The 14,578-nt window shown below is 33.8% G+C and overlaps 2 protein-coding genes across 3 annotated transcripts in view; one reads left to right on the top strand and one right to left on the bottom strand.

The window, feature by feature from the left end:
- The window catches only part of LOC100374462 (mitochondrial adenyl nucleotide antiporter SLC25A25-like), a 41,877-nt gene extending 34,771 nt beyond the window's left edge, over window positions 1-7,106 (top strand). For both annotated transcript variants that reach the window (XM_006814308.3, XM_002733024.4), the window contains one exon: window positions 2,712-7,106. In XM_006814308.3, the coding sequence (XP_006814371.1) occupies window positions 2,712-2,887 (176 nt within the window). In that variant the 3' untranslated portion in view covers window positions 2,888-7,106. The remainder of the gene's footprint in view (window positions 1-2,711) is intronic.
- Window positions 7,107-8,475: 1,369 nt separating this feature from the next.
- Sardh (sarcosine dehydrogenase, mitochondrial) overlaps window positions 8,476-14,578 on the bottom strand; it is a 33,315-nt gene continuing 27,212 nt past the window's right edge. The window contains 5 exon segments of the mRNA NM_001184931.1: window positions 8,476-9,983; window positions 10,331-10,499; window positions 11,112-11,368; window positions 12,182-12,329; window positions 13,846-13,959. Of these exon segments, the coding sequence (NP_001171860.1) occupies window positions 9,665-9,983; window positions 10,331-10,499; window positions 11,112-11,368; window positions 12,182-12,329; window positions 13,846-13,959 (1,007 nt within the window). The 3' untranslated portion in view covers window positions 8,476-9,664.

The raw sequence follows: 14,578 nt of genomic DNA on the forward strand, positions 1-14,578 counted from the left end.
ATATTGGTCATTTAACCATTTCGAATTCTTGGTCATTATGCCACCTGAATATATTGATCATTTAACCATTTCGAATTCTTGGTCATTATGCCACCTGAGTATATTGGTCATTTTGCCATTTGAAGATATTGGTCATTTTGCCATTTGGATAAATTGGTCATTTTGCCAGTTGGAGATATTGGTCATTTTGCCTTTTGGAAATATTAGTCATTTTGCCATATTCAAGATTTTGGTCATTTGGCATTTGGAGATATTGGTCTTTTTGCCTTTTGGAGATATTGGTCATTTTGCCTTTTGGAGTTTTTGGTAATTTTGTCATTTGGAGAAACTGGTCATTTTGGCCAGTTGGAGATGTTGGTCATTTTGCCATTTGGGGATATTGGTACTTTTGCCTTTTGGATAGGTTGGTCATTTGGTCATTTTTGTCATTTGGAGAAATTGGTCATTTTGCCATTTGAAGATATTGGTCTTTTCGCCTTTTGGAGATATTGGTCATTTTGCCTTTTGGAGATATTGGTCATTTTGCCATTTGGAGAAATTGGCCATTTTGCCATTAAGAGATATCAACTACAAGGCATCCAACATACATTTTCAATGCAGAACTGTTTGCAATATCAAGGCGATAATGTAAAAAGTATCAAACTTTTCAAATAGTCTACAGGTTCTTTTTTAACATACCACACTCAAATTCAGCTTTATCTTTTGGAAAAATTTTAAACATTGTTGACTGGTTTTCCCACTCCCATGGAATTGTCCACTATCATGGATTGTTCATTCTTGGCTCAGAATTGATGTGGTGCATTATAAATGCTTTTCTTTTATTGTAAATACTTTTGCTTGAAATTTGTGGCAAAGATTAATATTTTACGAGTCCCAACAAATCACAACATTTTCCAGCTTTGAACCTTTAATTGGGGTGACTTCCATGAAGTTTCCCTGAAATACCAAATTTATCAACTGACTATTTGCATGAAATTTCCTGAATATAGAAATTTAAGTGGTTATCAATCACTTCATTTTAGTTTGAAACATGGATCTTAAGTATGAGTCTCTTGAAACACTCCTTCTGCTGACAGTAATTTTTAGTCCCCGTTCGGACACAGTCCGAAAACGGGGACTTATGTTTTGACCTCCGTGCGTGCGTCTGTGCGTCCGGACCTGTATCTTAGAAATGCCTGGACCAATCACAATCAAACTTCACACATACATCATACATGATATCATACATATGCACATCAATTTGTTTCATGATCTGATTCAAGATGGCCGAATGGCGGCCATTTTTGTGCTAAAAATCATCAAAATCGAGCATTTCCCGGATGTTTACAGATGGATTTTGTTCAAACCTTGTATATACGTTGGACATTATAGGACCTTGATGCACATCATTTTGTTTTACGATCTGATTCAAGATGGCCAAATGGCGGCCATTTTTGTGCTAAAAAATCATAAAAAGCAACCATTTCTCGGCTGTTTACAGATGGATTTTGCTCAAACTTGGTATATACATTAGACATTATGGGATCTTGATGCAAATAATTTTGTTTTTCAGATAACATTCAAAATGGCCGCCAGTATTAATCAATGTGATTCTCGTGCCATATCTCCAATATATTGTTTTGACTGATTATGTTCAAATTATAAATATTCATTATACATCATGTCATAGATGTATTAGTTTGACGATCCTATTCAAAATGGCCGAATGGTTGTCATTTTTGTACTAAAAATCATCAAATATCAAGCATTTCTGGCATTTATGGATGGATTTTGTTCAAACTTGGTACATACATTAGACATTACGGGTTCCTGATGCACATCATTTTATTTTTTAGATCAGATTCAAAATGGCTGTCTGGCGGCCATTTTGTTTTAATGAATGGGTTTCCAGACCCATATGTCTGACTTGTTTTGTCTGATTATGTTCAAATTTTTAATATTCATTATACATCATGTCACAGATATACGGATATATTGGTTTGATGATCTTTTTCAAAGTGTGCTATTTTTGTGCTAAAAAAATCCTCTAATATCAAGCATTTCTTGTTCAAACTTATAACACACGTTAGACATTACAGGTTCCTGATGCATGTCATTTTATTTTCAGATTGGATTCAAAATAGCTGACTGGCGGCCATTTTGTTTTAATGATTGGGCTTCTAGAGCCATATCTCTTAAATGCTTTGACTGATTATATTCAAATTTTATATATTCGTTATACATCATGTTATATATATATATATATATATATATATATATACACATGTATTCAAAATGGCTGATTTTGAATGCTGTTCCAGAGCAATATCTCTCAATATGGACAAGTACTTGTTTGAGGATCAGATACAAATGTCAATCATTTTAATGTTAAAAAAATCATATTCCTGACATGGTTATATTCCAGCTAAATTACTATAAACATAACTATATATCTCAAATTTGATAACTAACGGGAACTGTGCCATGCATGGCTTGTTCTTTTTATTTTGGTTGTTCATAGAAGTTTTCAGCAGGTGATTTGGAAAATTTATAGAGTCTTGCCTGGGAAGACTGACAGTTTCAATACAAATATAAACTGCATTTTCCAATACACGTGAACGTAAACTCACTATTAACTTCTCATTCACAGAGAGGCATGCTGGCATCTGGGAATTTAACCACAGGTGTTAGAGAAAAAAGTGACATACTTTCTTTGATTTCCTTTTTTTCAGCATCTCAACAAACTATGGTGGGACTTTTCAAGACTATTGTCAAAGAAGAAGGTGTGACGGGTCTGTACAGAGGAATCATGCCAAACTTCATGAAAGTGGCACCAGCAGTTAGCATCAGTTATGTAGTGTACGAACATGTGCGCAAGACATTGGGCGTCAACTGGGGAACCAAATAATCTGTTACTGAGATATGGTCATCACTACTTTTGAAAGCTTGGACACTGGGGCAAAGTGTGTAACAAATGGTATTGTACGCGTTGTATATAAATGATATATTAAGATTATAAACATTTACTTCATTTGCTGGTATTTCCACTACAGAGACCTTCCTTGCAGTCTAGAAATATTATTATTTTCATTTTTACTCTGGGTGGAGGGAGTTAATCTTTGCATATACAGAGCTGAACATTATGATAATTTCTTGTGCTTTCATTCTAAATTCCATCGAATTTTAAGTGTTTTGTTTTGCAATTCTGTAATCACTCAAGCCAGAGTATATTGACCAAGATTCTCTATCCTATGCAATAATTCACTTAAAAATGTAATAAAATAACTATTCTTTGCTGCACCTTTATCTTTCATGATTCCGAAATGCTTGTGTATATTTAAGACAACTTATATTTATTATCCCACCTGACAAGCCCATGTTTTGGTGTAGATGAATACGTCTTGATTTGTGAACTGTGTCTCATCTTGTGTCAAAAGTTAAACATAGTGTTAGTATATTCTATTGTTTGCCCATTACTCTGTATATCTTGAAAACAATACAATGTGCACATTTTTATTTTTTTTCAATTTTGCTTTGACAAATTGACATAATGTTGTATTGCATAAAGGCGTGATTAAAACTGTTGAAAAAAATCTGGAGAAAAGGTGACAAAAATTAATGTTTGAAAAGCAAATGCATAAGATTAGCATAAATGGTTCTGTGGGTTTGTTGGATATAAGAATCCCACATGCTGCTCTGTTGGAGATGTACATCTAATAGAGCAAATATGGTATATACAATGAGATAGAACACACAGACACATGATGGTTCTTTTGATCAAACCCAAGATTGCGAATTAGTTGTCAAAAACCAATATAATTGTCATAAGTTGGCCAAGTTTGTTTTAAATTGCTGCAGAAACAATATGTTGCAGGGGTACATGTTTTTGCAATAAATTAGGTTATATCTTTCATTCTTATAGTAACAACACCAAATGTCTTAGAATTTCAAATTTATTTTATTTTACATTGAGCGATGTGATATGATATAATATGGCTTTGTATGAAAGCCAGTGACATTGGGTTAATTTTTATACAAATTTCTTGAATTCTTCCAATAGATACTAGTTGTTTTGAATAGTATGTGTCAGTACTCTAACATTTGCCTCATAATTTAATTTTTTTTCAAAATTTTTTTTTACTATGATAAAAATTGTTTCACCAAAAAAAAATGGAAATACAAGTCAAATATATAAATACATGAAAGTTTTCACATTGAACATGCTCTTCATGAAATTATGCATTTGAGAGAAGGAAATACCTCAATTCTCTGCTTCAAGTCTCATTGATGGCAATTGTGTCATACATTCTGAAATTTTCTTTTTGGAGCAATTCTGCCTCCCATATTTATTATCTGGTGAGAACACTGCTACATGATTATGTATATTGTACTGAAATTGCATTATTGTTTCCATAGTTTCCTGATGAGTTTGATAACAGTATTTCAAGATAAAAGTAATCTATACAGAATCACACTGTTGAGGTACATGTATATATCTGTGATGGTCTCATCCAAATTAATTTAAAGCTAAATATCACTTGTTTCCAACGGAACTGACTGCCAAACAAATCAGTGTTGTGAAATCTGCCAAAACTGGCTTATACTGCTAATTTATTCAGTCTAAAGTAGGTAATTGAATGAGATAAATTTCTGGCAATTTTCATTTTAGGTAAAAATTGAGCTTCCTCTTCAATCGGATGAGGATAAACTTACCATATCGTAACATACTTTGATTAGACATACCACATACCTGTAGTGGGAAAACCTTGGCATAAAAACAAAGCTCATAGAAGAGATTGCTTTAAAATAGATCATAGATGCCTTTCTAGTCCAATATTTAGTGTCTTTTGGTCTTGAAATCAAGTGCTCTTAGAATACTGAAGTTCAAGTCCTGTAAAAAGGTAATCCCTATTTGTTTTATTAGAATCATGTTAAACAGATGCTCATATAAACCGAATGTATTGTACACTGATCCAGCCAGCCAGCGAGCGAACAGCTCTTACGTAGTCCATGTATTTTTCCCTGCTTCACAATTTGTGCCAAACTACAGTCGCCCTCAGTCAACAGATGCCACAACCTTCTTGATGTATATTCTGGAACGCTACAAATAACTGATTTCTTTTCACTTGTACATAGACCATGTTTTATGTATTCTAAAATATTATATTTCTCTCTGAAATTATTTCTCGTTGGGAAAAAAAAAGCATTTTGCTATTTTTAAAATGCTAACGAGTTACATGCAAAATATTTGCCTAGAGGTGGTAGCGTTCCATAGAATCGATCCTGCCCGGATTCCAACTGTTGGAGAATGACTGTCATGCCAAATGTCCTGCTGCATGTCCTGTTGCTCTATCCTTTTCCCCAGCAGACTTTCACAGACAAATTTGAGTCAATTTTCAGTTTTTATTAAAAAAATTTGGCTATTTTATTTATCCCAATCTTCTGAAAGAAAGTGCAGACTTATAAACAGGAATATTTTGTAAATTTGTGATGAAGAAGGAACTGGTGCTGAAAAGGCATATCAATGACAAATTTGTTTCATTGACAAAGCATCCAAGTACAAAATCTTCTGTACATGTACATCAATGTATTTCTTCAAAAAGATATTTTTGAACAGATGTGTCTGAGCAATAATAGTCCCACTTGATGCACAATGCACGCTTTAATACATTCCAAAGATAGGTGCAGTAAACCGTATATATGGACTCGGCACTTACCTTGCCTGTATCATTCATTAAAAAAAAGTATATCCATTGTCTGTCAAACTTTTTTCTTCTGATTGTTTTCCAACTTTGATGATGTAATCAGAGAAACAACTATTTGGTTTCCCTGGTGGTCAGTGTAGAATTGTTTTTTCACAGTACTGAAATAATCCATGGTGCACACCATCACTAATTATATTACATTTTGGCATTCTAGTCCTGTCTTTTGGAACGATTTCTCTTTATCAATGTAAATTGTAAGTTAATTAGAGGTAAATTTAAGGAATATATAATAAACTTTAATATTTGAAAATACAGTGGAGCCTGGATTGTCCAAACTCTGGAACTGAGCTATATTTATTTGGATAATTGACTATTACATGAGTAATGAACAGTAGTTTGGATAGTATATGTTTGAATAATTGAGGATTCATTCATTCTCAAGAATCAGAAGTAAAAAAAAAAAACCACTGCCAAAATGTTGTGACCCAAACAGAACAGTACCTTGAGTGTGAACTTTTATCATATTTGCTACATCTGTTTTATGAATTACTCTAAAAGTATTTGATGTATAAGCTTCTCGTTGAGTTGAGCATGTGAAGATAATGCAGTAGTTTTAGTACACATGCATGTTCAACATTTTTGCTAGAGATTTTTAAAGAATAATTTGCATATCAGTGATCGAATTGTCACAACCATTAGAAGCATTATTCTATGTATAAAATGTTAAGATAAGTCTTTAATGTACGAGTAATTCATGCGTTCTCGGGGGGAGTGTTTCATAATAAATTAAGTTTCATAATTCCAAGCAACTGCTTATTGGGTTCATTAAGCCAATTCTACCTTGAACACACTTTGTTTCTTCAAAAATATTTAAATGTATCCCCATCCTGTGGACTGGGGAAAGTTTTGTATGAATAAGCTTATTTTTTATTGATTTAGTTGTATATGTTCATTGTGAAACTACAGGGCTGTAATTTACCTAGCATTTTCTGTAAATAAGGAGTTATGGACAACTTGTATGCCATGCTTGTTTCAGAATTTGTGTATAAGTACATTACACAGTTTGCTGTCTCATTCATTTTCATTGAAAGTCTTTAAAACCTATCACATCACTGCATAGTATCTTAATGATTTATTTAGTTCCTTTGCTCAAGATGTTGACATGTGCCCTTCATGAACTAACTTTGAACACGTTGCTGCTGCTGTCATCAGACTGAACATCATATTATAGAGAATGCTATTTAGATGCAATTATGTAAATTGTCAGCTTTTCCAACTACTGTAAGTTACTCGTACAATGGCCAGGGTATAGAGACAGTACAATATCTTGTCAAATGTGCAAGTACATTATATACCTTTAATCACCGCTCAGTGGTGTTATGTTAACCTTTTTCAATGAAATAAAATACTATTTGTTTCACATTTTTATATTTTTCACTCCCATGTGCAAAGCAAAATGCGAATCTTTGCAATTAATGTATGAGTGTGTAGTACCAACCTTGTGACAGGACCTACATTGTAACGACCTCCCTATTTTCAGAATTTATATTTAATCAAATTTAAGTCAAGTTTGCGTAGCTAAATATTAAAGCGAGAGGGTTGTTACCTGCGCATGTGAGAATTGAGTCCCAAGTGATAACGTGCATTAAAAACGCAAAGGCTGATGGGTAGACGTTTGTTTGTGAACATGACTCGCTATGGCCATCCTACGCACGCGCAGATGACGAATCTCCTGCTTTGATATAATTGTACCATACCTACCCCATTTACTAAACCTAAGCTTCGCAAACATTTCTATGTTAATTTAACTCCATTCTACGTTGCATTGCATTGTAATTGAGTAATTAAAACTCAACCCTATATAGGAACGCGTTTTAATAGAGTTCATATCGCAACTATATTAAAAGTTAATCCAATGTGTGTGTGTGTGTATGGTCTACTGATGTCTTGAAAACCAATTATCATTTCAATGCAACATGATGCATGTAGTACTGAGACAATGCATAGAGCTGATTAGTTTTTGGTTAAAATCTGAATATTAATTAGCTAATTTGCATAACAATTAGCCATTCCCAAAAGTTAAAAATTGCATTACAATGAAACTTGGTACATAGATGCTGCGATACAATGCACAAACCTGACTAGTGCATATTATTTGCATAATTTCCCACATTTTTGGCTTTTCCGCTTATATTTCAAGAACCAATAATCAGATAGGTGCTCTGGGATAAGCCATTTAAATGTTTAGTTTAGGGTTAAATATTGTCTTTACTAATTTATATAATTACCTGAATTAACCAATTCTTATGACTGGAGAAACTTGGTTAATTGGCGATATGCAACAAAGGTAAAATAAACAGAACAGCTCGGCTCACAGATTGCCAAGTTTAGCTAGTCTGTTTTTGATACTTCACCGTCATCATAGAGGTGAGGTCAGGTCAGGTCAGGTCAGGTGCTCTTATTCAAGAGCAGTAGACTTCGTGCCACGTGTTCGATATTGATTGCACATTGTATACAAGGAATTGAAACGCCTGCTAATCCAATGAAAGTAGAGTATACAGTTGCTTTCACATTTAAATTTTACAGGAACCAATCAGACCACTTTACAGAAATGTATGCGCTCTAATTGGTTAATAAGAAAGCTGTGGTGAAAAAATAAGTACATGCTCACTCTGCAGACTCAAAGTTCAGAGAATGACTGACCTTGTGCAAAGTTTGCGTCTTCCGTTGTAATACAATATCCTGAACTTTTAGTTAATGTAAAACTTGCTACTTTAGAGAGACTCTAAGTAGATTTGAAATAGAGGCTTTATAGCTTTATTATTTTTGGATACTGAAGTGATTGTTGTCAAAAGTTACAAGACAACAATTTTGACAAAACTGCATTTGCTCTATTTGATGCGAATCTCCCATAAAAGTTCATATAAGCAAAAAATGACATTTGTCATACACTAAATCATTAATTTAATACTTATTTGATCATAGAAACACAACTGTTGTTTATACCGGTATATTAGCACATTGTCACTGTCTTAATATCACCTTGTAAATATCCCTAGACTATCTGTGGACATTTCATCTATTTAATAGAAGGGAGAAATTTATTACAATTTTTCAATAGTTTTAAATGATTATTGATTTGAACACAATTAATCAGTGTTTTTCCCCAGTATAAAATATTTTTTTTTTTAGGGAAAAATCTACATTCTTTTAAAACTATTTCCATTGAAATCCATGTTGAAACATTATTTCATGAAATGATCAATCATAATGAATATTTTGGTTTAACATTCTTGAGTCACATACAATGAAAATACTAAAGAAATGAATAGTTATTGAAAACGTATACTAGATTAGTATAAAGTCATTATGTTAACACTACCCATGTAATAGTGAATCACACAGCAAGCTATTAGCCAGACAGCACTGTCAAATCTATTACAAATCAATAGGCAAGTGTTTTGCAAAGTTGCAAGCCATTTGAACTGACTGACTGTCCGAATAATTCCCAAAGCTGCAGTAAGAAAAAAACATTCTGGAATGCAAACTCATCTGCTTGAGTGAGAAAATTTCTAACAGCTTACGGAAGATGTAGATTTTACATACAGTCATGACTGTAAAGGCAATATTTCAGATTTTTACATTTTCTTCCCCCCATATTTTATGTTAATGTTGGACCTAATTTACATAATTTTCCTTTGCTTGTGGGTTCTTTGGCATGTTTCCAGAACAGTATGCTGTATTTTTTTTTTCTTGAATAATTGATTTGATTAGCTGCAAGTTTCACAATGAAGAGTTAAAGTTTCAGCTGATGCTGAAAAATAAGAAAATTGTTCTATTTCTGCCTTCAGTGTCTTTTTCAGCCACCCACCCAGCCATGTACGTAAGGAGTAAAATCAACCCCTATTTTCTTAATATGGTATCACCCAACCATAGAGTTAAAATAGATAATAATATTAAAATATAGGGGTAGCAGGTATTTAAAGTACAACATCCACTGATTTCTTTGGTTTCGGTATATGTACTGTAATTCCATCGTCATAGATTCCTTTAATTCGATTATTCTTTGGATCAAATGGTGACTTCACGTGCAACGTTGCTGGAAAATTCACTCCCATGCCCTCAATTTGATATTCACCTGCTTTCAAATAAGCGTTGTTGACGACGGCACCTTCTGGGTCGGTGACATATCCATAACAGATAGTTTTCCCCAATGCAAATGCATACTGTGCATTGCGCAAAAATCCGACCGACTTTCCGTTTCTCCAGATGCCTTCTAATCCATGCAAGGGTGTGTACCTGTGAAGGAAATCAAACGAAAATTACATCGGTAATATTTCTACCAAAAAAATATTGTTTCCAGAAGGCTCAATTTCACAAAAATTACTGTGACTCACTATCTGTAAAAGACCATTGAATTTATAGTATAACTTCAATCTTAGGGTTTTGCACTATGATTCAGTTGATTTGTTGTTTTACAAAATAATGCAATTCAACCCTGTTGACATCAAAATAAAATTTATATAATTTCTTTCATATTTTTATCAAGATATGTAGTCGTCTTCACACTCAAAATCACTTTTGAAACGTTGAATTTATAAATGAAAATTACAAAAAGTTTCGGTGGAAGAAACTCCACAACATACCCATCAACAGTGAAGCAAGCCAGTTTCCTCTTCAGCCCTTCCTTTTTTTGTGTTTCCAGTGCTTCTCGTCCCAGGAATGGAGTTGGTTTCTTGAGTTTACACGTAAAGCCAAGATTAGCTTCCAACGGTGTGTCGTCCATCCTCAAATCGGCATGCCAATGACGATAACCTTGACGAAAAAAAGTTATATGGTAATCAGAAACCAACTAAAAGAATCATCGATAAGTTTAGTCTGCTTGTATTTCCTAAATATTTTGGTACAATGTTTTATTCAAATTTATTTTCTGTATATTTCACCAATGAAATCTGAACAGGATGTAAACTTTATAAATATAAGTCTGTGAGTAATAATATGTACAATGCAACTAAGTTCATCTGTATCTTTTTAATAAAGACTTAATTACAGCTACCCAAGTGACGTACATTTTGTTTCCATGGAAACTATCATGGATAACCACTCTTTTTATTTCAAAGCATTTATGATGCCCTCGTTACAGCAAATAAAAAGAATTTGTTGTGTGTTTAGTATTACAGGTATGTTCTGCTTGTGAGTAGCGTAGCGTAGCGTACAGGTACCACAATATAAATAAACAATACACATTGTGTATGTATGAATGAAAAACAGATTCCCATATTTTACAAACATATTGTAAACTTTTAAAGGTAACATAGATGCCCACAGTACTAAACGTTCAGTTCAAAACTGAAGCTAACCAGAAATGAATCAACACAGATCGACTAACCAGAGAACTCCCAAACACTCGTCTATTATGTTACCTACCTTTCTCAGCACTCAGTGAATCAATAGCCCGGTATGCGGCATTAGCGATGCCGTATTTACTGCCAACCGCCATCACAGCGTTGTACACCTCAACGCAGTAATCCTTGGGTATATGGAGTTCCCATCCAAGTTCACCAACAAAGGTCAAACGAATTGCACGAACCAAATGACCAGCTACTTTAATCAGTTGGTGAGTCGAAAAAGGAAAATTCTCATTGCTAAGGTCTGTTGTGGTCAGTGACTGAAGGACGTGGCGACTGAAGATAAAAACAGAGTATAGGTACTACTCAACAGCTGAAATATTGGACTGTTTTTGTTTTTATTCAACTTTTTTTGAAAATAATATTACCATCTCTCTGTATGAAATGTAGTTATTTACCAACTCCCAATAAAGGTCCCAATATGGCGGCTGATTTCCATATGAATGATGTCAAAATTGTATGTACTGCAGAATACACGGTCATTTGCTGTAGAATAACATTAGTATCAGTCTCCAACTAATAAGCAAATGAGATAAAATAGTCCCTTCTAAAATCAAGTTTTCTTGGCAGTTGTTGCATAACTGCCAAGATGCATTTTGGCATTCCATATTTTATTATTGATGGATTTTATGGTTATATTTGAATAATTATACCAAAAGTTTCATTATTACACAAAATAACTATGCAGTAATAATTTTCATTTTTTTCACAGCAAATTTGTCAGTGAGCTGCCTTCAGAGGGACCTTACCGCACAAAGTAAAAACAATATAAACACAAGTGTGTACATGTAATGCTGGGCTTAATCTGTGAATGTTTTCTTTAGAAATTGAGCAACAAACCAAAGTGTTCTTTCCATAGAGATCAACAAATTAATTAAAGAAAACTCAGAAAAAGATTTCTGTGTGCTGAGGCATACATGTATACAGCAGAGAGGAAATATTTAAAATTGTTTCAAATTTAAGATTAGTTTTTTAAACAAGAAGCCTGGCAACGAATATGGATTTGAGTTTTGAGATGCACAATATGAAAAAATCTAATCCACAAAAACAGAGAATTGAGATATATTGAAAAACAATAAATTGTCTGACCTTTTAGGACCCTGTATGCTGATCATTCCCATATCTTCCGAGTTCTCTAGGAGTTCACAGTCGAAGCTCATATCTTGAATTACGGTTAATATATGCGAAAGACTTTGTTGTGAGTTGCCACCGCCAGCAGCGATGTAGAACGATATTCCTGTGAGTAATAAGAGAATTTGTGCAAATCAAATTTACGTTGAAAATTTTTTCTTGACCAAAGTAATCATCTCCAAATTTGTTAGCATCGCTGTCAACTTTGTCGAGCGGAGCTTATCATATGAGTGATTGTCCGTTCCGTTCGCGTCAACTTTTTATTAGCTCCGCTGTCGACTTTGTCGAGCGGAGCTTATCATATGAGTGATTGTCCGTCGTCGTCGTCGTCGTCATCCGTGTCAATGTTTTACTTTTTCGACGACTTCTTCTTGAAAACTACAAGCCTGAATGCTTTGATACTTGGTGTATATGTACCTTGGGTAGACCTCTCTCAGATTTGTTCATTTTATGATGATATCTTCAATTCTCTAATTTTGGTGAATATTTTTGTCATTTTTGGTAAAAAGTGATATTTTCGACTTCTTGTTAAAAACCGCAAGTCCAATTGCTTTGATATTACATATATAGGTACTACATGTGGTCCTCTCTCAGATTTGTTCATTTTGTGATGATATCTTTTATTCTCTAATTTTAGTGAATATTTTTTTAATTTTTGGTAAAAAGTGATATTTTTGACTTCTTGTTGAAAACCGCAAGTCTGATTGCTTTTATATTACATATATAGGTACTACATGTGGACCTCTTTCAGATTTGTTAATTTCGTGGTGATATCATCAATTATCTAATTTTGATGATTATTTTTTGTAAAAAGTGATATTTTCGACTTCTTGTTGATAACAGCAAGTCCAATAATATACGTATAGGTACTACCAGTACAGGTAGACCTCTCTCAAATTTGTTTATTTTGTGATATCTTCAATTCTTTAATTGTACAGTGCATTGCTAACAGCGGAGCTATCTCATCCGAGAAACTGCTTGTTTTTCTCATATTTTACATATTAAGTGACTTTTTTGCATATTAAATGACTGTTTTGCATATTAAGTGATAGTTTTGCCTTTATGTGGCTGTTTTGCATACCCACCTTAAAACCAAATGTCATAATGAAGTATGTACAGATTTGCAGCATTACATTATATATAACCAGACGCACATTACTTGGGGTTTGCAAGTAGCGTGACATGATACCAAGATCCCGTTTCAATCTCGCATAAGCGTTTCCAACTCGGAACAAACCCCAAGCAATGTACCTCTGATATAACAGATTTGGTACATATTGTTCACAGTTATAATGTTTAATGTGAAATATCACTTCTAATAAGGTACGGTAAACGTCCAAATATTTATGTTGAACATCATCTTTTTATGTGAGTTCTAAACAAAATGTGTGATGGTAACCATGGTATCACTGCAATATAATTTCAGACCAAACAATTAAACTAAAATTGAAATATCGCTTGGAAAAGTAAATATTCTGACAATCATTGATCAGTGATCAACTACATATTCGCTGGAGAGCTTAGACGTCATGTCAAATTAGCATAAATTAGCATGCGATTCCAAAGCGTAATTCCGAAAATTACAATTCCTCTGACAGAGTTGAAATCACTAATAGACTCACCATCTGATTTAGGGGTTAAAACACTGCTTCCATCACCAGGCGCCAATTTACTAACTGTCAGGTCACTTTCAACGCCACCAAATTTATTACACATGCATGTGTACAACGTGGATCCTGTCAAAAGAAAATTAATTCGGTCAGTTGTCATGAGTGTACATTTTGGAGAGAAATCTTGTAAGAGATCACCAAATTTCAGATCAATGTTCAGTTGATATCACCTATTTAAATTTATTGTCTAAATAGAGAGTTTAAGATTTGCGTACGTAGCGGGAACGTAACGTGTTGTTCTAATTTCGTTTGCGTTACGTTCATGCGATACCATCCATCAAAATACATGTCTCTTCACGGGAGTGGCCATTCAGGCATGATTTAAGAACAATACATTTTTCCGTTTAAACTGATCAGTATGCGTCACTTTTCGACAAGTGAACATAAACGCCGTAGTCTGCTTTGTTTACATAACGAGCTGACCAGTTGTTTACAATTTCAGTAGGTGTAAATATCAGCTAAAATGCATCCAATATTTCTTATTTCATCATAAATATACAAAATCACTCTAATATAATACGTCCTATTAATGTCAGTAAAAAATAATCAAAATTGACAGCGAGAAAAGCTCTCGGAAATCAACTACGAGTCACTCGTCCTGATCACGTTCAAAACGACTGCCGTACGACATGGCAACCGATGACGTCATTGGTTCGCGCGGAGGTCATGCACAAAGTAATGACAT

This window comes from Saccoglossus kowalevskii, chromosome 17 (genome assembly GCF_978046115.1).
Source record: "Saccoglossus kowalevskii chromosome 17, keSacKowa6.1, whole genome shotgun sequence".
Classification (NCBI taxonomy): Eukaryota; Metazoa; Hemichordata; class Enteropneusta; family Harrimaniidae; genus Saccoglossus; species Saccoglossus kowalevskii.